Genomic DNA, 25,135 nt, shown 5'->3' on the forward strand with positions numbered 1-25,135 from the left:
AGCCGGATGAAAACCTTTGATCCATTAAGGTACTGACCTTTCGGTCATTGAAGGTCCCCTATAAATTGCCCAAACTTTTCTATTCCTGTTGACTGTTCTCAAAGTTTCTAGAGATTTACTTTAAATGTGTTGGAAGAAAAATCAAATCCTTTGGTGAATCAGTATAGTGAAACAGCCTTAAAAAATTTTAAAAAACAGGACCTAAGAGATACTGTACATCTTAACAATACCAGGCTACATAAGGAGTATACTGTATGAGTCACTTTAACTGTCTATATCTATATTAATTTGAAAATGTAAAAGCTACTAGACACAACAAAAATGCACTCAGGGTGATGTAAGTATAGTATAGTATATGATTTGCAGATGCAAACTTCTAATTGCATTGCGGCCAGGCAATTATTTTGCAAAACAGAGCAGTAATCGCTGCATGACATTTGTGGAGCACGAAAACACCACAAAAAAAGTGACACAGGAAGGGCAGCAAAATCCTCTTGGTAAGCCATATTTTTTTGGCCTGTAAAATCAGACTTTACGGCTGCTAAACACAATTTACGGCAGCATTATGGGGGTTTTGCACCCGCAAATCACTTTGTGCGTATCCTTACAAAACCCCCTCGTTGTTTTTCATAATGTCCCCAGGTGTTACACAGGAATAAAGTCGAATTGCAGACTTCCAAATACTGCACTTCTAAGCACAGTATTATGGATGTGAACTAATGGTGTGAAATTCTTTCAAATTACGTATTTAATTGTACATTTCACAAAGTGGAAGAGGTAGTGCCTGAGGGGAAAATGGCAAGGCCAAGCAGTGAACACAATACCCATAAAAGGTGCCAACAATACGTAATTTCCGAACACTGGTGGTATCCTTCGCCTCATTCATTTTGTAAAAGATGGATGTCGATGGGGGGGGGGGTAGTTGGATGCATGTTGAATCCTATATTGTTAAAGCTTTATCTTATAACACCATAGTCCTACATAATTAGAAACCTTGTGGACAATCCAAATTCTTCATGTTCCCCACGAGGGATGGAAAAGTAGTTGTACGGACTTGAAGCACATTCTAAAAATGTTTGCTAAGCTTCTTTTGCTGTTACTAAACATTTGATAATTGAGCGTTTATTGAGGATTCGCTGACAAAAACTAAAAAAAATATGTAACCTCTTATAATTTAAATAAGCTATTGGAGAAGAAGAAGAACAACAATATTATTTAACTTCACACACATAACACCTAACAATGCTATTCACAATATTGTGAATTGTGAGAATGTAAATTAGGCAAGTCCTCTGTACAAGTACCTGAACTAAAGAATGCCAATAAGGCCTAATCCTTAACTGAAAAAAAAAAAGTATAGAATGCCCATTATTGTACAGCTTCAAATCTGCTTGCTCTACCTTTCAGTGCTTCTTAACCAGATCTGCCGCATTGCATCCTTATAAAAAGCTATTTAAAGAAGTGCTTCCATGCTTGCACAGCTTGTCAGATGCCCTTCGTAGTCGCGCTGACTGAAGTGCAGCTTCACAAGGGTGCATTTCTGATGGGCTGATAAGTTTTGCTTGGTGTTGTGTGACAGGAAATGTTGAAACAAAGATCTGTAGTGTTCTTAAATCAATAAGGCTGGGGGGTTGAAGCAGGCTGGAGATTTGGCTGATGTCACCTGGTTCTTAGAAATGAAAGCTCCCCTCTGTAACTTAACACCACTTGAAAGGCAGGCAAAAGGCAGACTTGAAGGATGCTTGGCAATGTTGCCGTACAAAAACAGGAACAAACAGCTAGCTCCTTCTTTTCTTTGTTTTCCAAGTGCCTATCACAGTTCTTCATGAATTATCTGAGCCGCCTGTGGTATCTGCTGGTTGTATCAAATAGTTATCAGACCAGCTTTTTATGTTTTTTTTTTTTTTTATCAACTTGTTTCTGCAAATCCACACACAGTAAATCAGGTTTAATTTTAAAATGTTCCAAAGAGAATGATTTTTTTCTTAATCTCTACAGTACAAACTACTGATATAATCTGAGAGAAAAGTATTGTCAGGTTCAAAAACAGCATTTTCAAATCCTGATCACTTACAAATATGCGTATAACAAATTACATTGTAAGAAAGATGATTTCTCATGAGTGTTGCTGTGTACTCTTCAAAACCTATGTATTGTTTCACTTGCAAAGCATAATTCAATCGTAAATGTTGATGAAGTCCATCTTTCAGACCATCCGTCATAAACCATGTTCACCGGTACCCTTTTCACTTTGAACACTACAAATGGATCTTGTTCAACACTATAGAAGTGTCTTCAACTAAAATGTTGGTCCAACTCTATTAGAATTCTCTGTTTTCTTATGTTCACACACACATATCAGGGATGGAAATAAGACTCCCATTGCTATAGAAGAGCAGTTTCACACATTCCAGGTTTTACAATGAGCTTGATTGACCCCAGTGTGAAGAAATTCAGGTTTGTCTTATTAAACATATACTACTAAAACCAAGAATGGATCAAACTGCTATGCAATAGGAGCCCTATTTCCATATATGATATATATATATATATATATATATATATATATATATATATATATATATATATATATATATATATATATATTTTTTTGTTTTTTTGTTTTGTTTTTTGTTTTACTTACTCAATGTGAGACTTGTTGCTGGTGCAGAGCAACAATTCTGTCAAGACATGGAGAGCTCCACAAAGCACACACGCATGTCACGGTCAATGTTCATTCTGTCATGGCTGAAAATCCAGTTTCACATAAGTAGGTTGTACTGAATGGGACCAGTGCTGCAGAAGAAGCAGTGCTGTATTCATCGGAGCACTCGCGCCAAAATGTCTCCAGCAGCATTTCACTGAACTTGGTGCTGAGGGAGCTGTCTGATGAAATGTCAATGGGCTCTTCAAACAGCTTTGATGGGACAGAGGGTGTCAGTTTAGCTTCGTCTCACTAATGGGGTATGTAGCCCACAGGTGTGTCGCGGCTTGTGAGTTCAGGAAAGTAAGTATTACATTTGTTGAGTAGCCCAGACAGATGCACTGCCAGCTGCGGTTTGATTACGTCAAAGTCAATGTTTTGTTCCTGAATGAAAGAATGCAAGAGCTCAAACATATCAGTAATCCCCCCCACAGACACAAACTTTCCAGTGTTGTAGTTTCCTTTGGAATATGTCAGTTCTTTCACGGTGGGCAATAAAGTGCTCCCACCTTGCAATGTTTTATTCAGCTCATTCATTTCACTGAATATATCTGCGAGGTAACCCAGTTTTGCCAGCCACATGTCATCGTTCAGCACTTTGGCAAGTTCGGGTTTCTTGTCAGCTAAAGTCAGTCTGCTGAAGTCATAAAATCATCTAACAGTTTGAAAATAATATTGTCTGACTTTATTGTTGTCTTGAGCTCCTTGCAAAACAAAAAGTCTTCCTTTATTCCACACATACCGAATGTAGGCGAGTAAATGGGACATTTTAGAAATGTCTGGATTCATCGAGTTGTATAGCAAAATTATTATCACGCAGCTGATCAATTCACTGTGAAACTACAAAAGTGATCTGTCGTTTGAGTGTCATTTGACATTGGTATTTTTGCCAGTTCTGGCCTTCTGCTCGCCAAACATTTCCTTTACTATTTCAATGGCACATGGTATTATCAACTTTTCAGCAATCGTATGCAGTTTACAATGGCGCCACGGTACCAGGGCCACACTCGGAAGGGGCCCATAACAACATAGTTTATGCTTTCTGCTGAGAAAGTGTGGTATGTCGCACATCAAGTGTTCAACGACACTTTCAAACGAAGCAAGAAAAATCATTTCATGATGAAGCTGACAAGACTGAAGCTATCAAAAAAGCTGTGGCGGGATATGAAAAGCAGTGTTTTTCAATGTTTAGCTGTAAGTAAAAATCATGCTACAGAAGGAAGCTTCCAGTTTGTGCTGTGCATTGCAAAAAACGGTAAGCCATTTACAGACGGAGAGTACATAAAAGAAGTACATAATATTTATGTACACTTGTGTGTTTGTCCTTCTGCACTAGGACTGCCATTGCTGGTACCCAGTGGCGGCATCTACAACTAAAACTTGTAAATATTGTAAATAAAGCCTGCGAGCCTGTGTGTCAAAGACAACTTCTGTCTCGATCTCCAGTCTTTTACAGCGCATCCCCAAACCCCCTATGACAAGGGGAAAAATGGGGGCCCACAAATCTTTTTGGCGCCAGGCCCACAAAAGTTTAATCCAGCCCTGATCATATGCGATTTTTTTGCTTTAGCAATTTTCTGTGGCACTATGTGATGACACTACAAGCTTTTTATCCGCAATAGGTGTGGATTTCATTGCAGCTTTAGTACCAAGCAGTTCCTTAGCCTTTCGCTCACAAAATTAGTGTTGCTTGTTTTTATATATTTCATGCTTGGTAATTAAATGTGTCTGTAATTTGGTGGGTTTCAAACATTCATTGGCCAGTACTTGTGCACAAATTACACACTGCGGTTGAGGTATATCTCCACTTCCAGTACACAGAAAACTGAAATTCAAGTAGCTGCCTTCGTATTTCCTTAATTTTGTAGAGTTAATAACAGCTTTATGTTTTTTACTCACACCACCACCTCCTCGCTGTTCTTCAGCGCTAACGGTTGAACTTGTTGCAGGAAGTTCTGTATCGTCATTCTGTGGGTTTTGTTGTTCTGATGCTGATGGTCAAATTAAAAATGTATCCATATCTGGCATTTACTGTGTGTGTTTCCAACGAAATAGCTCTATTACACCATACAGCGTGTCATAAGCATGCAGGGAAAATAAACATTCTCTGGTTTAATTTTGGAGGACCCCTTGAAACCTCCTCAAAGCCCACTAGGGGGCCGCGGACCCTCGGTTGAGAACCTCTGCTTTAAATCACAAAATAGAAACCTGATAAGTTTTAGTTATCTCAATGGCAGTATTTAAATACAATGCTGTTCAGAATGGACAGAGCCCAGAGGATATTCAAACCTGAGTAACTATATTTACATCACATGCAGTTTTGGCTGGGAGACAGTTAGGTAGTTGTTGAAAGCAAGGTGCGTCAAATGTGTCCTGAAAAAATAATAGTAATAGTAATAATTATAAGTGTCTTAAAACAGTTTGAAAGAAAACTACAAATGACTGTGAGTCAAAAACAGTATAAGAGATTTGTAAATCTTTAAGGAATATGTTTTGAAGAGAGAACATTCTTTAAAACAGCTGAATGGGATATGCTAAACTGGAGATTTAAGATTTAATTAAAAAAAAAAAAAAAAAAAAAAAAACTTTAGAAAAAAGAAAATCCTTAAAATAGCCCTTAAAGTGAATAAAGAATACGTTCCAATATAAAAATAAACATCTTTGATGTAGAAAATAAATAAATATGACATAAATGAACAGTTACTGAAATACTGCCCCTATTTATCACCTAGCAAGTTGGCAAACAACATCAGCACATTTTATTTATGGACAGAAATGATTAACATATCCCATTCGACTGTTGATTTCTCTTTCATGTTCCTGACAACTGTTACACGACAGGCTTCATCTTGTAAAATACAAAAGCACAGCTTACTGACAATAAAGTAGAGAAACGATTGCCAAAAGTGGCGAAACTGTTTTCAAAAAGCATAGAAATAGAATCCATATGGCCTTTTGGATCTGGAAGATTTCTGAAATTTGGACCAGGCATTAAAGCTTTGGCTGTGGTTACAATTTTATGACCCAGACAGTGAAACACAATAGCCATGCAGATGTTCAAAGTGTTGAGACTCATTCCCGGGTCTCACATCCCAGACCTTTCAGTGTAGGAAATGCTTGTGTTTGAACTGTTTGTTTTCACAGAGTCTGTGGTTGAAGTCCTGCAGATTTACTTACATTTCTCTTTCTTCTTTGGTTTTCCATAGGAGTTACTGAATGGGGAGCTGAAGGACAGGCATTTTCTAGATGATCACTGCCCCCTAGAGGGTAAGAAATTAACTGCAATTACAAACTTGACTGGATACGTCTTTCTTATGACATTTTCCATCTTTGTTCTTCATTACCCCCCCCCCCAATCATTGTCAAGACACAGAAGTAGTATTTAGAGTGCTAAAAGAAAATGTCTTGTGTTTTCTGTGTTAATTACTCAAAACTGTCATTTTTGCAGGGATTTTTTTTTTTTTAATGAATAACATGAAAGCACAAATCAAATTAAAAAATAAATAAAGAAGGTACACATTCTGGCCATTCTGGTACAGGGCCATAGTTATGAACACAGTTGGAGGCCTCAATTAACTAAACTCTAACGCATTTAAACACCTTGCTTTTAGGATTGTGGATGTATGAAGTGAACTATGTAGCTATGTAGGTGAAAGAAAGGGAATTATGGTATGTCCGTAAAAAAAATAAAAATAAACTGAAACACATTTGTAAGACCAAGACTCAGGAGTCTGTCTCTACCAGTGTCTGTCTCTACCAATGTTAAAATAACACCCAGGCAGATGAATCACCCAGTTCATTATAAAGAAATGTACAACTGAAATTAGGGCAGAGTTCACTGGTACTAAGCACTCCAAGAAAAATATCAGCATCTTATGTTTCTTGTAAAAAAAATATCTGAGCTATAACAAAATCAGAATGTTTGAGCTATTTCAGTCTGAGGGTGCTTTCTTTGAAAGAAAGGGAAATGAAACAGGCTGACTAAAGGAATTCCAGAATTCTTTCAATGCAAAGTGAGTCCCACAGTTGTACCAGTACTTGTTAATAAGGGCACTGGACTGAGGATAGACCCTTCCTGGGTATTTGCCTTTGCTTGTTTATCATCTGGCTTCATTTCAACTTTCATCTGGAAAATCACTTTAAAACACTCTATGCACAGCAGTTATTTCCACAGCAGGAAGTCAAATAAAAATGTTTTACCTTTAGGTAGCCAGTGTGGAGACTAGAGTCTGGGTAGCATGACGTTTTACACGTGTCTGGAGAATGCTTACTTTGTTAGTATTATAGCCATTCATTGTTGTGTTCTTTTAAGTGTAACTTTTCAATTTTTTTTTAACCAAACAAACCCATTCCATTGAGGATAAAGGCTGCCCACATACTGTTCTTAACAGTCTTCCCTATTCCCGTGGCACTTTGAATCTAACTGCCACATATTGCACTCCCAAAGACAGACTGCCACATTTATATTTATATCATGCTGTGTGAAGAGGCTTTTTACCTCCAGAGGTGCAAAGCATTTCTTTCTGGAGGAGGTTAAAGTTAATTTCCAAAAAACATCCGATCAAAGCCCCTGGTCTGCTAATGTACAGTATGAAAGCAATTTAAATATCATGTGCTGATGGCTTGAATTACATTAGGAGGAGCCTTTAATTTTCCGACAACTGCCCGATTTCGACATCAGCCCATAGCATATACCTACTGAAAGTAAAGTCTTTATGATAATACAGAAGTTAAAAAAAAAATCTTTGAGCCAAACATTCAGTTTTCATAGGACATTCACAGTCGTACTCATTTTTGTTCTTCAGAAGGATTCATCAAAAAGATCTCTTTATTTGTTTAAAAACATGGTCTTAAAACAGACTACTTATATATTTCAACACCTAACGTGTCTTCATCAGATTCATATGTATAATATTACAATTTAGAAAAAACAGTTTTTCTTCTGTTTCCAACATTGCATTTTACAGTGGCGCTACCTCCAGAAAAAGCAGAGGGCTGTGCAGGTTATATGCCATTTGTCCATCAAGAAGATGGAGAGAAAACTATTATTAAAGACCCTAACAAAGGATCAGGAAAGAAGAGAATACATTTGGATGTAAGTCAAGAAATCAGATTCCATCTTATCTTTTTATTGAGAAACAAGTGTCCCTGAAGAAGGGCAGTACCATGAATCCGGATTCAACTCATTTGAGAGTCTAGTGAATCTCGGCAACTCTTGAAACACATTACACATTATACATTACGCTGCATTGCTAAGCAAATGCAGAGATGATCTATGGAAAGATTATGTAGATTCAGTTGATAAATACAGGTTTAAACACATTTTGTTTTCCATACATTATACTTAGGGCTTTCATTTTGGGGGGTTTATTTTTTATTTGAGCCGGAGGTGTTTTTCTGGGTTTTATTATTGTTTATCAAAATCGATTAATTTCAGGGATAAAAAATAAACACCACTCAAATACACTAAATCTCGGTTTTTAACATTCATTAATACACACGTCGATCATGCATAATTACAATTATAAAAAGGTGAATTTACTATGTAGAAGTGCAGATGTCCGTCTAGTAAGACCGAGGTCCAGGTCCCATTGCAGCTTGAACAAGGTAAACAGATCCCGCGCAGAAATTACAACTCCACAGTACTTGCATACAATTTCCATCTTTCCGTTTGTGGTTTCAAGCAGATACTCATTTTCTTTTACATACTGGCTAACTGATTTTTGTTTTACATCCTGTTGTAGCTTCACGGTTTTCAAACCGATGTTAAGCACGCCTGTGTTCCAGTCATGCACAACCATAGTTTATCTGCTGCACAGTGCAAAAGCGATGATTGGACGATTACAATGCTTTCCATACTGCCGGTGCTCTGCAAACAATGTTTTATACAGAAACCCCCATAGTATGATTACGTGAGTGGTGTTTCATTTTAATAAATGAATTGAATTATATATTTCCGTATTTTATGGACACATGGGAGATTTTATAGGTTATCGGTTAAAACCAAAAACCCACAAGCCCTAATTATACTTACTATATAAACACAGTACTCCACAAACGTACTACAATTTTAAAAACCTAAAGAAGAGTACATTTGTCCACCAACAAATAAAAGGAAAAATACAAATTTGTTAAAAGGAGAGGAAAAAAATATCTTTGCACTTTGTGTGGATTTTTAAGGTTAAAAATATAATTCACTCATGCCTTTTGGGAGTTAATCCTTCTTTAGGTTTTAAAATATGATGATTTATTTACATCTTACTGAGAACAATGGAATGCTTATGTATTGTTTTTTTCTGCACAAAAAATGAATGTTAGTGCTGTGCACGATGCAGAAAAAAATACAAGAAAATACATTTTATTCATAAAAACATTCCTTTATTCAGAATGACTGCAGCTGCTATACTTCTGCACCAACAGTTTATTTTATCAATTATAAGCCAGTTATAAGATACTTCTAATCATGAGCGTTTGACAAATAACCAAGAATACTACCTTTCCTGGAAATGCAGAAAAAAGGCAAAACGTGCTACAGGCCTTTTTCCAAGCACAGGTGATCTGAGTTAAAATCTTGATCTGAAACCCAATCTTAGTCTTGGGATATGCAGACATTTTTACAAAGCCAAATCAAAATAAACTCAGCAAAATTTAATTAAACTTATTTGCCGTTTACAAAGGTCCCTTGTAGCACAACGTGTTATATTACTTGAAAATTGTTCTGTTCTGTGTGCAGTCCTGCCAGTAAAAACTAAAGTTTATTTATTATGGTTTTAGGAGCTGGAGTGTGATGTGTCGGTAGAGGATGACAATCGACAAGAATGGACCTTTACTCTGTATGACTTTGATAACAGCGGGAAGGTAACCAAAGAGGTAATCTGCTAGTGAAACGTCTGAGCCTGTTGTATTTCCTATAAGCATGCCATAGTTAAATAAACCCTATTTTAAACTACACTGGAGAGCTTCTTGTTCCACCGAGATTAGAATCTGGGCATGTTTTGAATAAAATGTGCTTAGTAAACAACGACAAAAGGCAAAGTTAATACTGGCACGAATACATCTGTGATAAACATGGTTCATGCTTTCCATCTGATTCAAATATATTATTATCAGACCAGTCACTGTACCAGGAGATTCCAAAAGAAACTAGGAAAACAATGCAGTTTGAAAAACACCTTTTGTTTTCAGTATTTAAGCCTTCCTTTCTGGACAGGTTACTAAACGAATCATCAATAATCCACCGCTGTTATTTCATAAACCGTTTGAGATGCCAACTTCAGAGTATGGAAACTCCTCTGGCAAAATATAAGTGCACCCGTCATTTTGATATGTGACCTAAGGAACATGTTCATATACATGCATGGAATAGCCTGCCAGGTAAAACAGCAGCATCTAAAACACTAGAAATATTCCAAAAACAAAGGCTCCTTTGGTAGGGGCAAATGGTGTGCTAAGACGAGACAAGCTTCTTCTCATTCGCTAGATTTCCTTGTGCTCTTACAGTTGAACCTGGATTCCATAAAAATAATTGGGCGGCAGTTAAAAGTACAGATCCAGACTTAACCCTTTAGATCCCAGAATAATTCTAACCCTTTTGTAGATTCCGGGAGTTTGTTTTATTCAAATAAACATAACTCAAAAACCAAGCAAAATCTGTATGTTAAAGAAGTCATTCTTTGAACTGACACCAAGCTTGACAGTTTTTGCAAAGTGAAAACTTGCTGTTTTACTTCCACGAATATAAGTGGTTGAAATAAAACAGACATACAGATCCCTATGTAACCATTACTGAATTGGTATTTACCAGTGGTGAACAACGATATGAAAATTGTATATCGATGCCGTGCACGTGTTTCGATATCGATATCAATAATATCGAAGTCTTCCATACACAGAAAAATATAATAACACAATTGCGATATCAAATACATATACAGACGTTAAGAGATATTTACATATTTACATGAAAAGCAATAACTTACTGTTAGTGGTGCTTTGCTTCACAATATCCATGGAGAAAAGCAAGGTCTTGTTATACTGTTTTACTATTCCATCCTCAGCCACCTCAAAACCAAATACTTCATTGCACACAGACTTCGGGGTTGTTCATTTCTAGCCAATCCGGAAGTAATTGAATCTTCAGCTGCTCTGCGTATAAGTGCCGTCTCACAACACCTCTAACAGTATTAAGTACGGTGTCATGCTGAATGTTGCATTATTTTGAGATGTGTTTTGATTTATAATACCAAAAGTTCACATTTTAAAAATACATTAATAATAGCATAAGTAATCACACGGACAAAATGCAGTGAACCGCTGATGCATACGCATAGCTCAAAATAATGCCAATAGTGCTTAATGCAGCATGCAAATTGCGTTTGGTATCAAAAAGCCAATCAATGGAATAAAGTGGTTAAATAATACTTTAGTGTGTGGTGTTTGTCTGTGAGACTAACAATGATTGGAATCTATAGGGTTTGTTGTATGTTAATATAAAATAAACTTAATTATACTGCATTTGTATTTTTATCTGTATTAGCAGTAAAAAGTATGTCTCTCGATATTCATCTATATCGATGAATTTCATTATTATTGATATCGAACTGAGAAAACGAACAAAATCGATATCATATCAAAATATCGATATTGGTACCCATCACTAGTATTTACCTCCTAAAGACCCGAGTCCTGAATATTATATACCAAAGCTGCTTTTGAGCCTGTGACGCAGTCATGACCCCGCCCCCGAGGGATCAAAAGACTGTAGTCATAGTTCTCAGGGCCATTTTTCCTTTCAAGACTGACCTGATTGGAGAGCCTTGTTCAGATAAGTACATTCATGCTTATATCTGTATATATTTAGCATTTTATGTATTTTTACACATTTTGTATGTGATCATTAAACTAATCGCTGTACGCGTATTTGCGTGTGCTACAGCCTGATGCTAGTTACGTCCCGCTGCAGCCTTGTGCCCGGCGTGAAGCCAGCGGCTTGGGTCGCTCCTTCCCAGGACTTGGCAACATAAGTCGGCTGACTTTGTGCTCTACCCCCAGGCTGCATAGCTCCACCTGGAACTTATTTTCTTTCTCGTTTTTGCTAATTAGCACCATACAATACTTTGATATTATTTATGTAATTGTTAAATATTTGGTTTTTGTTGAGAAAAAAAATTCTAATTGTGTTTTTTCTGTGTTTTACAGATACCACGTGCAGGCCTGTCTGTAACGTGGTGTTCAGCACACATGCAGAAAGAGCACTTCACGGACCGAGATACTAGCTTCGGCTTGTTGTTGATGCTATTTTGGTGACCAGATATTTTAGTTAATTTTTACACACGGTTAAAGGGAGACAAGTGCTTATATGCACAGACAACACAACAGTGATGGCTTACATCAACCAACAGGACAGCCTGTGGTCGCCCAGTCTCCATCACCTGGCCAGCGAACTTTTGCTGTGCGCACACGAGAACCTCCTCTCACTGCTGGCAGATTAATGCCCGGGATGACGAACTGGGCTGTGCACCTCCTCTCAAGGGGAGTTCTCAGCAGCTCGGATTAGAGGCTTCACCCCGAGGTGGGAAGCTAATTTGATAGTTCGGTGGAGCAGGAATCAACCCTCTATCCCCTCTTTGTTCTCCATAATAGGAGACAGGGAACTGCTGGGAATAGAGGCCTTGGCACACCATTGGCCAAGGCATCTGCTATACGCCTTCTTCCTCTCACCCTGCTCCCGCTGAGTCTGGAGAACAACCTTGATGCAGTTCCTGAGTGGCCATCTGTGGAGACTGCCGATGCGCTGTGACTTCCTCAGTCAGGCACAGGGGACATTATGGTATCACGACCCATCAAGTCTGTAGCTCTGGGTTTGTGCCATCTGGGACTTTCCAATAAGGTTATTGACACCCTACACAATGCAAGGGCATCGTCCTCGCGTTCGCAGTACGGGTACAAGTAGGGCGTCTTCCAGATGTGATGTCTGGCTTCATGGGTTATACTGCAATTTTTGCATTATCTGTCTATCTGGCAGCTATTTCAGGTTGCCATGCCAAGATTGACTCTGTCTCCCCAGGAGCTCACTTCCTGGCAGGGCTTGACGGCTTTGTCCGCTTATGTAGGGCATTGTCTCTTGCTGGAGGCTAAAGGTGGTGCTTAGTGCACTTATGAAGCCTCAATTTGAACCCATGCTGAAATTGCTTCATTTAAAATGGCTTATTTGCTTGCTTACACTTCCGCAAAGCAGTTATGAGATGTAGGCATTTTCTATCTCAAAAGCCTTTTTGTTTTTTACATCTCAGCTTTCCTTGTCAACCAGTCTGTGTAATCGGAGGCTTTCCACCTCCTTTTCAGTCTGACAAGGAGCGACCGCTCCATACACTCTGCCTAGTTTGGGCCCTGCTGTATTATGTTGACAGGACAGAAAGTTAGAGACAGTGTGAAGAATTTTTTGTCTGCTGTGGAGCAAAGTCCCATGGTCAAGCCTTGTCTAAGCGGCGGCTGTCCAAGTGGATAGCAGACACGGTCAAGACTGCCTATGATCTGGCCAACTTGCCCTCTCCAGAAAAGCTGCAAAACTTTTGGCAATAGCTGTACATTAAAGTGGCACACTATATTTGACCTCTGTAATAGAACTAGGAGTGAGCCAGGTTAATGCAGATGCTGGTTACAGGGCACAGATGGAAATGTGCCATCCAATTTGGAGACAGGGTTTATTCAGATGTATTTCTTACAATGACTGGAGCAGGCTGTATAATACTCCACTGGTCAATCTATGTTATTTTGTACTGCAGGATATGTCTAGCCTGATGCACACCATTTATGAAGTGGTGGATGCCTCAGTGAATCAGTCCTCAAATAACAGCAAGACTTTAAGAGTGAAGCTGACCGTCACTCCGGAACCCTGCAGCAAGAAGAAGGACGTGCCTCTTGCAGGACAAGGTACACACTTCATTATGTGTGCTTTTAGTAAAGGCTTTAAAAAAATTTCTGTTTCATAAATTAAACGGTACCTTATGTGTGGTTCTTTTTTTCCCTTGACTGCTCATGTATCCTCCCACAGCACTACAATATAAAACCTTTTGGATGGTTATGCTAATTGACTGACACTAAGTGCATGTATATCTTCATTCCACTTTAAGCTTTAAACACAGACCATGAACACATGGGAAAGTCATGTGTTTGCGTACCTTGGTCAGTGGCCATCTCTTGTGGGTTTTCAATACCGCACGTATGACAACACATTTTTCTTGTGTTCAGTTTGGCTGAGGTTTCCCTGTTATTCTTTGGTCATTGAATGCGCGCTTGACATTAACGATGTATTCCAACACTTCCAACACTCGTGCTGTGTTTTATTTTTTGTCAGTGCAATGATTTCAATCCATTATGTATTATTTTCTCATACACTTCAGCTTTAACAATCTTATCATTGTTAAGTTGTTTTGACAGTTGTCCATAATAATATTTAACTGTAGTTTGTAAGACTTCAAACCTTCAGTTGTCTGACACCAGCTTTTCTCCAAAGAATTTCTGTTACCAGTACACAAAAAGAAACAATGCCATTGAAGCTGCTATGGTAATGTAAACAAAGTCCTCTCAAAAAAGTGTCGCTATTCAGCCTCTGCACTAAATTGAATAGTTCATAATTTCTTTGTATACAAAAACATGTTTTTGTTTAAACAAAGTGTGAACCTGTTTTTTGTCTTCTTGGTATAAATAATGTGAATTCCATTTTTAATTATGATGGAATAAACAAAAGCAAATAGAAATATCAAATAGTAACTAAAATGATTTCATTCATATTTTTTTACACCATTTTGTTTCTATAGATCGAGAAGGAAGTCGCTGCCGAAATGAAACGGAACACTTGGAAGATGGGAGGAATGGAGACAAACGGCTATCTGCTCATATTAGGTACTGAAAACCTTAGTATCTCTAAAGGGTCACTAAGCACTGAGGGTGGTGATTTATACTTGAGCAACCGCATACTGTATTGCTGTATCTCTCAACTGTAAGTGCACATGTTCACATTGAATTCATTAAAATCGTGCATTAAAAGGCTGCTCTTCACATCAACCTAAAAACAATGTTTTGACTTGTATTTCTAATTCATCTCTACGTGTGCAGACATATTACATTTTCTACAAGCTTAATGTATATAGGAAGGCAGGTACATATTGAGTATTTGCATAGCAGGTTCAATGATGCACCGTAATTAAACATTAACCCTTTGCAGTACATTTATTCAGCGCTTGTCAGGCGCGTCAGGTCCAATTTATTTTACACGCGCTGTTTAAAATATATATTTTTTCAGAGTAAAACAGGTTTAAAAGGCATTAAATCGCAAAAGGACACTCAGTACTTTATCTACACCCAAGCCCCACTACTTGTTCGCTGTATTTTTCACATACCTCTTTATAAACGTGCAAACTGATAAATCCTTTCCTGATCACTAGTTTTATCATCTTAACTCATCAATAATGCAATCCAAGTCATTATTTTATTACTATAACATCTCAAAAAAGCTCTGCAAATGTCTGTGATATTTTTTGAGCGCTGGATGCAGAAGCAGCTACCTCCTTTGTTATGTCCATGTTATCTCTGTAGTGGATGGAGCAATGAGATCTGCCACCTTTTTTCTGCTTCATTCGGCTCCTCTTGATCTCACTCGGCCACTGAAAGGTTTTCTCTGCTTTTTCCGGAGAAAAAATGACTAGAGATCTGTGCTTTACGTCTTTTTGATGATGTCGGACAGGGTCCCACATTGGATGGGAAAGGGAAAATTGTAATGTCGGACCTGGTCTGACATAGGACTACAAAGGGTTAATGACCAACATAGAGGTCCTGGACTGTCAGATAACAACCTGCTGTGGTTGGGCAACTACATTTCCGGCATACTTATCCATTTCATTTAATCAAAGTCATGATGTGTTTTGCTTACACTGGCCTTTACAGACGGATAATAAACTGAAATTATGAATCCTTATTGGCTGAGAGAGTGTCCATAATATTTGGTTTATAATGTTAGATTAAAGACAGTTTTGTCTGGATTGATAAAATGTAATTATTGAAACTGGCTTCCCTCATGAATTTCAGCGGTACACAACCACAGTGATAACATCATTTTCTTATAGATATGCATGGTAATTATGCTGCTTGCCTTGCTTTTTCTGTGCTTATATATGTAACCTTGTAGCTTTCAACCTTTTGGTGTGTCTCCTTTAAAAGGGGTGGACTATGTGTGTGTGTGTGTCAGTCATTTCACTGCATTAGATAAACTTAAAAAGGGTGTGTTTCTTTCAGTTTAAAAGAGGAGGAATGGAAGCAGTTGGACTAGGCAGTGCTGTGCTATGTGGCAGTGTGTTTGATTTCTTTCTTAGTGTATTATGATGACTGTTGGACCACACGCTTATGAACACCGGTGGCATATTTTATTAAACCGTATTTAAATTAATCGAAGCAGACTTCAAAAATATGTTGCTTTCCAGGCTGTTTGTTAAAACAGCTGAAGCAATATTAAAACGTAGCTTATTTCCTGGCTGTTTGTCAAAATATCTGAAGTATTATTAAAGACCGAACTGTGTGCCTTGTCTGAGGAGTCAACGGATAAAGGCCAGACTATTTATTTCTGCTTATTTGCCTATAAGTGCTGTAGTTTAACATTGCAAATGCTGTTTTGTTTTGTTTGTTATTTTAGTTCTCAATTATTTTGCTAAATGCATTTATTATTATTATATTATTATTATTATTATTATTATATTATTATTATTATTATTATTATTATTATTATTATTTGTGTAAAGATTTTGTGCATACCAATTATTGCCACAATTATTGTCATTTTGTTAGATGTAGTCCCTTAATGAACTCTGTAGTTTGTGTTAATTGTGTATTGTGGTTTGTTTGTGCATACTGAGTTAGTTTAACTTTGGTTACAAATTGGAGTACAGTGTATCTGGGTGGGTTTTTTGCTTTTATGTATTGATACTGCTATTTACATTAATGCTAATGGGGAAATTAACAGTAAAGTACCGTGTAGTAATGCCACGGATACATTGAAAAGCTAACGTAGTATATGCTTAGTCATTATTTGTTTTGATTCTGAGCTCAAGTTAATATAATTTTTTCTGTATTTCCTATTAATCAGTTTTCCTTTCTGTAAATTACTTTCGATAAATCTCATTGCCTGAATATCTAGCAAAGTGTTTTTCTTTTGACTGCTTAATTGATTAACATTAATTAACTGATTCATTGATTAATGAAGTACTTGTTTCCTATTTACTAACAGGCCTAGGATAAGATGTATGTTTAGAAGTTATATTAGGCCCTCTAACTTAATAAATTGGGTTTTATTTGAAAATGTGGTAATATTTATGTACCATGCGCATGAACATAAATTAAATGCTGTAAAGGTTAGCCCAAATCATTACGGATTTGGCGCCCAAACAGGGACTTGCATCCTTCAACTTTTAATATTTGATTTGGTCTGTTTTGTTAACTTAATAATTGTAAGTTTTGGTTTTTTGTGTTGGTGAGGAGTTTAAATGTGGGGTCTATAAATAAAGATGGTCTTGGTACTCTTAATCGTAGTCTTTTGAATAATGATGGCGTAACAGTGAGTTTGCAGCGATCAGCAATGCTTCAGGATCGCAATGATGAACAGTCTTTATTGGATTTTGATTTGGAGCCTGTTTCCCCTGAGAATTTTCCTAGATTGGCCCCCTTTCCTTCCAGTCACCATACAGTAGGTGACTGTTAATAAAACACAGGAATTGTATACAGGTCTTCAGATAGAAATACTGTGCAATAGACAGAGCTTATATGATAATATGAGTGATTGGAAAGAAATGTTTCATAGTCAACAACTACTTATGGAGGACTTCTTTGAACAAAAATATGAAAATGTAATTAAAATAACACTAGAAATGTTGAGCATGTTATAAAGGTGAGAGTTTTAAAGAACATATATGGGAGGAGCTGAACTCTGAAACTGTAAATCTTGAAAAAGAGTTAACAGAATTAAAACCAAGTTATGAAATACTTCAACAAAAAATGATTAATCTGGAAGTTAGTTTCAACAAAAAGGAATCAATTAATTTTGCTCATTTGACTGGTCAAACTGAGGAAGAAACTGTTAATTCATTGTCTTTGCATTTAGACCTAAGAGACCGGAAAATACCTATCAAACTTGTATTTCCTACATGTGGCAGACGTCAGGATAATTCTGATCCAGTACTGTACTTGTCTAAGTGTCATGCTTTTTTTGCTTTACGAGCAATGACTGATGATGAAATTCTAGCCACATTATGCAGTGTACTGTGTGGTACAGCCAGAAACTAGAGGAAGGTGGCTTGTGATAATATCAGTAGTTGGCAGCAATATAAAGTCTCTTTTTTAACAGCTTTTTTATCTGACGATTATCTTTAGATCTCAAAAGCGGATATTGGCAGGTTGAAATGGAAGAAGAAAGCAAAAATAAAACTGCTTTTGTTTCCCCTTTTGGTCTGTATAACTTCAGTGTCATGCCTTTCAGATAAAAAAATGGACCAGCAACATTTCAAAGATTAATGGAAATAGCACTGAGTTGTGTGGCAATATTTGTTTTGTGTATCTGGATGATATAATAATCTATTCCAAAAGCATTCCAACCCACCTGGAAGATCTGCAGGCTGTCAGTTTTGCAAGACGGAAATAACATTTCTTGGATACATAGTGTAAGATCAAGGTGTTCAGGTGGATCCTGAAAAAATTTTGGCGGTTCATAGCTATCCAGTCCCAGACTATTTAAAAAGCCCTTCAGAGATTCCTAGGAATGGCTGGATGGTACCACCACTTTGTGCCCAAATAGTCGAACCCTTAAATACCTTGAAGAAAAAATGAGTGAAGTTTTGTTGGACACCTGAATGTGAAATTGCTGTGAACAGCTGAAGAAACAGTTGAATTCTGCACCTGTGCTTGGACACCCAGATCCCAAACTGCATTTTATAGTGAGTACTGATGCTAACAGACACAGGTAAGATGCAGTATTATCTCAAAGAACTATAACTGGCAGTAAAAAAAGTGTTGGCATATGCTAGTCGGACATTAACGGTTCCTGAACGTAATTATGCCACCACAGAACAAGAATGCCTTGCTGTTGTATGGGCCCTAGGGAAGTGGCAATTTTATTTGGAAGGCAAATCTTTTACTATGATTACTGACCACTTCTCTTTAGCAAACCAAACTCAGTTTGATTCGTTGGATTCTGCAGTTGCAGGAGTTCAACTTTCAAGTTGACTATTGAAAAGGAAAGTTAAATATTGCTCCTGATGCTTTGTCTGGAGCACCATTGGATACCAACGAGAGCACGTTGCTTGGAGTCCAAACCTGGACTCAGCAAGCTTTGAAGGATATGAAGCCTTTCCTTTAACTGATGTATTTATCTGGAAAGCTCAACAGAAGGATCCTGAATGTCGGATGATTTATAAAGAAACCATGGTTGCTGCTGAAGAAGGAAATTGGTAATCAATCATCTAGCTTTATGATCCTAGAGGATAAAATTTACCGAAAGGTTAAATTATTAGAAATAGTTTACAAGTTTCAAGTTTTTATACTACAAAAACTTTGTAAAGATGTCTTGTTAGCCTATCATAATAATCCTTTGAGTGGACACTGTGGGAAGTACAAAACCCTGAAGAGCATTCTTGAGGTTGCTTATTGGTCTAAGTTATGGTAAAAAGTATCCCAGTATGTACAGCAATGTTTAGTTTGTCAGTCATTCAAACCTGAAACACGTAAGCCAGCAGGAAAGCTCCAGTCTACACGCCGACCCTGGGAAATGATTGGGGTTGATCTCATGGGGCCTTTGCCCAAGAGTTCAATGGGTAATACCCAAATATTGATTGTAGTTGACTACTATACAGAATGGGTAGAAACATTCTCCCAGTGTGTAGCTAAATCTGAAACTATTGCTTGTATCATGACAAAAGAAATATTTACAAGATGTAAATGATGTAGGACCTGGTCCGACGTAGGACCGCAAGGGGTTAACAGTGTAAAGTACCATGTAGTAATGCCACAGATAAATTGAAAAGCTAACTTAGTATATGCTTAGGCATTAATTGTTTTGATTCTGAACTCAAGTTAATACCATTTTTATTGTATTTTCTATTAAACCATTTTCCTTTCTGTAAATTATTTTCGATGAATCTCATTGCCGGAATATCTTTTTCTCGATTGCTTAATTGATTAACACTAATTATTCACTGATTAAGTACTCTAACATATTAAATTGTCTTTTATTTGAAAATGTGGTAATATTTAAGTACCTGGCACCTAACCATAACTTAAACACTGTAAATCGTTACAACCTTTGTGTGTGGTTCAGTAGGCAGGAGATTGTGCCCCCCCCCCCCGTTCTGCCACTGTCAGACTATCTGTCCACTTCCCTATTTATACCCTAGGTCATGTCCGTATTCCTCGTCTCACTTTTCATTTGGTCTTGCTTTTTATTATGCTCAGTGTATAGACCCATGCTTCAACTTGAACACAACCTAGACAGTAAATTAAACAAATCTACTTATGGTTTACTGACTATGACAACTTGCAATCCAAAAACTGCATTATTTAACTTACCTAAAGCTCCAAGAAACATTTATTAATAAAATGAATACCTGTGTCACCCTTCTCACATGTATCCGAAATCTCCAATGCTGATATCATTCTTTTGGCTCAGCAGCCCAGCAAAAAACGTCTCTCTAATCTACTCAAATCATCCATCTCTCTCCTACATCGGATGCTGCTGCTGAACCTGCTGCCACGGAACTGCTGTTACAGCCCTTGATGTCTCAGTCTTCCTGCTGATCAAAACAAAAGTTTATTTTGCTCCTTCTTCTCCTCTATGGCTTCTTCAAAGACTGCCCGGCTCTGGATCCACAACTTTCATCCCCGCTTCCCTCCCCAGTCTGCTGCTTGGCTGCATCATTCCAGCAGTCCATGTTTTTTTAATCTACAATTTTCCAAGGGCGGGTTTTATCTAAACCAGCCTCCGGATGTTTTTCTCTCCATGCTGCTTTCCTCTACAATGCAGACCAACTACAATAGCACTATTGCCTATTCTACCACAACCCCCATCCCCCTGATCCTTTGTGGGACGGCATAAAATACACCCCCTTCCCCCGCCCCTCTCCCTATTACTTCTGGCATCCTCATTCTCATCAATATCTTCTGCTGAGGATGCTTCTCCACTTTCGATGATCTAGTCCTCTTTGATTTCCTCTACTGCTCCAAGTTTCTTGTCCCCTCACCCTCCAGTTGTCTCTCCCTGTGCCTCCATTCCTGCAACCTCCCTGATTCTCGCTTCCTCCTCTTCCTGCCCATCTTCAAAACGGACTGGCTGTACGGAGGTCAATTTGTACAGCTCTGTAAACTTAAATGTCCCCTGTGCCCTTTTTCCTTTATCTCCCGCTACCTTTCCTTTCATAACTTTTTCAATCCCTCTGATCCCCTGTTGATCAAAGCAAGCTGTACCAGCATAATAAAAAAAAAAAAACTTTCTTCTTGCAGTTCCCAAACTGGTTTGCCCTATAGGTGCAGCAGCCTCAGTAGCCTGTCAATGTGAATATGCTCGCATCAAAAAACAATGGGGGACTGGTCTTCCACCGCAGTGGACTCATTCATTCGTTTCATTGTCCCTGATATCTTTTGCCCAGCTGAGTATTAGTAGTGTGTTGGGAGTGGGGAGAGTCGGTCTCTCCACTGAGCAATGAAATTAGTCTTTATTCTGCAATCAGAGAGAAAAAGAAAGAAAAAAACTTATTTTCCTTTGCATTGATGGTATAGAGGGAAGTCAGGGGTCCTGTTTTGGGGGCAACTGAAGCTCACTTCCCAACCTCTGCAAGAACGGTTTTCTGTGAGCCAGAGGGAAACTTTTTTTCCTGCTTCCTTTCCTGTGCTCTCTTTCTCCTTTTCATCCATGCCAGCCTCCCCCTCTGGAGAACCGAGCCTGTTTCTGCCAGCTTCTACCCCACCAAGTCGATTCTCTGAGAGCCAGGGGGGAGCCTCCCTGCTATTCGTGAGACAAAAGGAGAACTTGACCTCTTTCCAAGGTCTCAAGCACTCTCCTTCCCTTCTAATCCCCAGATGTTTTAACTTCACACAGTCCTTGCTCCTGTCCTGTGAATTGGTGCTTTACCATGATGATCCAACTTTTAAAAGGTTAACTTGTAAACTCTTTGTCTGCTAATGGTTCTGATAGGGTAATACACTGTTATTAGTATGGTATACCAATGGTATATTTCTAACTTTTTGATAAGCATATGCAACTTTATTAAAAAATAAAAATGACCATTGAAAAAAAGGTATTTTTCATTTTTATTTGCTTATAATACTCTCTTTCTTGTTTCAGAAAAAATAACGGCGAACAACCCCCGAACAATGAAGGGGATCATTACTGTGTTGACGAGAACACAGAAAGAAGGAACCATTACCTTGATTTGGCTGGAATTGAGAACTACACTTCTAGATTTGATGCAGGTGAAGTCAAACACAACTGAAGCTTTAGGATTTTTTTTTGCAGTGTATTGATACATTATCTTTCATCTTATGATTGAATGAAAGCATTTATGTATAAAATACAATAAAAGTGGTTATGAAAAGTGACTTTAAGAGAAAGAATAAGACATTTCAGTATGTAAAGAGTATAATGATAAAAAAATGTTTGGGTTATGTTAATTAAATAAATAAACTGTTTAGTGGTTGAAAAACTGACCCATGAAGCAATTTGATAAATAGTCTCTTGTCTCTATTTGAGTTTACAATATAGGATATTATTTTTATAGTTACTCCATTGGGATGGATGACAGTCAAAGTTCTGTTTTCACATAATTTTACATTCTGAACAGTATATAATAATAATTACTGTTGAGGATATTTATCAATAAGTACTTTAATTGTTTCCTGACCTATTTTGTGACTTTTCTAATGATACTAGTATTAGTTTGGTTTGGAATACTGTAGTTCAAGTAAATAAAGAAATAAAACAAATGTTTAGTGCTTTGCCAACACGTCTGAATGCAATCAAACACCCTTGATAAATGTAAAGTTGGATTCGTTCCCCTGACAAGACCAATAAAGTCTGTATAAACCTCAGGGAGACAGTCCAAGTCCAAAATGGTACACAAGAATGCTGAACTTTGGCCAAACATGTAGCCTTGTATGCTCAATTTACTTTTCTGAAAAACAGCGTCAAGCAGCATTTAGTAATCGCCAGTGTTCGTTTCATTTTTTCTAAATTTGTAATCGTCAGAATATAGAAGTAAAGCTATTTAAATCTTATAAGAATAGTAGATAGTTACAAAGTGAACACATTTTACTGACCCTTTTTGCTTTTGAAACAATTAAAAGATGCAGTGACTAATATCTGTGTTAATGCACATTAATGGATACAATATGCTGTCAGTTTAAGTTTTGTCTTTGTCTTTTGAAAGGAATAGGTATTATTCAAAATAATGTTTCCTCAGTCTTTTATACAGCTTGGGTATTACGGCCTTAAATATATTTATGTTGTCAAGGAAACCCTTACATATACTTTTTTATTTAGGGTCGCCACCTTCACAACCTAGACAGGAGCATCATGGGAAGAGTTCCCACTCTCAGAACAGGTCCCGTTCACAGGAGTCTGAAGCGCACAACATCCACCATCGGCGGTCCCAGTTACTGTCAGACTACTTACTGCATGCTGGGGAGCCCCTGGGCAGGGGCTTGGATGTGCTGCAGAGGGGGAAAGGCCAGGAAAAGCAGTTTGTAAAGTCTCCTAAAGGGATGTCGAAAGGCCCTGGAGTGCCTGGTGTAAATAATGGGGGCAAGTTGAGTAAAGGTCACAACTACTACATGCCACACAGGGCCTCACAGGCAGGACTGGCTGGGCAAGATGTCTATCACCTCCAGCCACAACAACAGCAGCAGCAGCACGGCCACAAGAAGTACAGGCAGAAAGCCAGAGATGCCCACTCGCCACTGAAGACTTCTCACTCCCAACCTACAGTGACGGAGCATGAGTTGAAGAGGGATTTACCACCGGTCCTTACCAACGAGGGCTATGTTATGCCAGTTGTACAAAGACATGAGCATCATCATCACCATGAACACCACCATCATCACCACTACCACCACTACCACCAGTCATGACCGGCACCCTCTGTTGGGAAATTTTACCAAATGGATGTTTGTTACACCCAGTATTTCACTTATATTACCTGCAGGTGAACATTGTTGGATATTCAAAAGTCTCTTTGTGTTACGTAGCATACCTACCAGTACAGTTCACAACATACAGAAAATGGTGCTATTGTGTTTATTCAGCGTGAACATTTTTTTTTTTTTTTTTTTTTTTTTAAGAAGGATATTACATGTGGAAACTTTTTTTTTTTTTTTTTTTTAATTGACAACAGTTACTGTTTCTGCTCATCGTTGGACCTCAGGTGTAATATGCAGTTCCTAAGCTACACTGCAAAGGCTGCTTTATAAACACAAGCCTGTTGTGGACTGTTGACTGTCTCCTTGTATTTGGAAACCTTCAGAACACCACTGCCCTTTCTAATTTGCGAAAACCCATCTTATATATATATATATATATATATATATATATATATATATATATATATATATATAATATAATGTAATAAAACATATATTCTAATATTAAAAATGTAGTGCTTTGTTAAATTCTTGGAATTTCGTTCTTTGAAAGCGAAACAATACTGCCTTGTAACATTCTTATAATGTACCTGTCCTCTTTTACAACCTCATCGTTTTCAACTGAATCCCTTAAATTGTGGTCCTATTTAAGTATAGATCTATGTAAAGTATTTAATAACAGTAGAAAAACCCATGCATGTGTTACTTTAAAGTTTGAATGTATCTTGTATAACCATGTTTTGTTATTGTTATTATTATTATTATTTATTCATTTATGAATGCACGGATATGCCTTTGCCTATTAATTTTGTAAGTATGTATTTTTAATGTACATCTGGTGCACTGGCCTTGTAAAAATAAGTAGGGTTAAAGTCAATATATCACGAAAATGTATTGAGATTCACAAAAGCATGATTTATTTTTTAAATAAATAAAACAGAGATACATTTTTTTTTTAATACTGCACATCTGACTTTAATACATAAGGTATAGAAAGTGACTTGACAGTATACTGTTACACAGTATTTGAAGACAAAATTGATTACTGTCATAAACACTTAAGAGAATAAACACCACAGCACATTGATCAGTATTAGGTCCTCTGCTATTCCTAATCTACATTAATGACTTAGATTCTGGTATAGTAAGCAAACTTGTTAAATTTGCAAATGACACAAAAATAGGAGGAGTGGCAAACACTGTTGCAGCAGCAAAGGTCATTCAAAATGATCTAGACAGCATTCAGAACTGGGCAGACACATGGCA

At 37.6% G+C, this 25,135-nt stretch overlaps 1 protein-coding gene across 1 annotated transcript in view; it reads left to right on the plus strand.

Annotated features, from left to right (window-relative positions):
• The window catches only part of LOC121309210 (protein naked cuticle homolog 2-like), a gene marked incomplete at its 5' end in the record, with an annotated part of 68,566 nt that extends 43,750 nt beyond the window's left edge, over positions 1-24,816 (plus strand). Inside the window, 7 exons of the mRNA XM_041242122.1 lie at positions 5,911-5,971; positions 7,672-7,799; positions 9,479-9,574; positions 13,489-13,636; positions 14,524-14,608; positions 22,080-22,207; positions 23,274-24,816. Of these exons, the coding sequence (XP_041098056.1) occupies positions 5,911-5,971; positions 7,672-7,799; positions 9,479-9,574; positions 13,489-13,636; positions 14,524-14,608; positions 22,080-22,207; positions 23,274-23,860 (1,233 nt within the window). The remainder of the gene's footprint in view (positions 1-5,910; positions 5,972-7,671; positions 7,800-9,478; positions 9,575-13,488; positions 13,637-14,523; positions 14,609-22,079; positions 22,208-23,273) is intronic.
• Between the last annotated feature and the right edge of the window lie 319 nt (positions 24,817-25,135).

Source organism: Polyodon spathula, chromosome 3, assembly GCF_017654505.1.
Source record: "Polyodon spathula isolate WHYD16114869_AA chromosome 3, ASM1765450v1, whole genome shotgun sequence".
Taxonomy (NCBI): Eukaryota; Metazoa; Chordata; class Actinopteri; order Acipenseriformes; family Polyodontidae; genus Polyodon; species Polyodon spathula.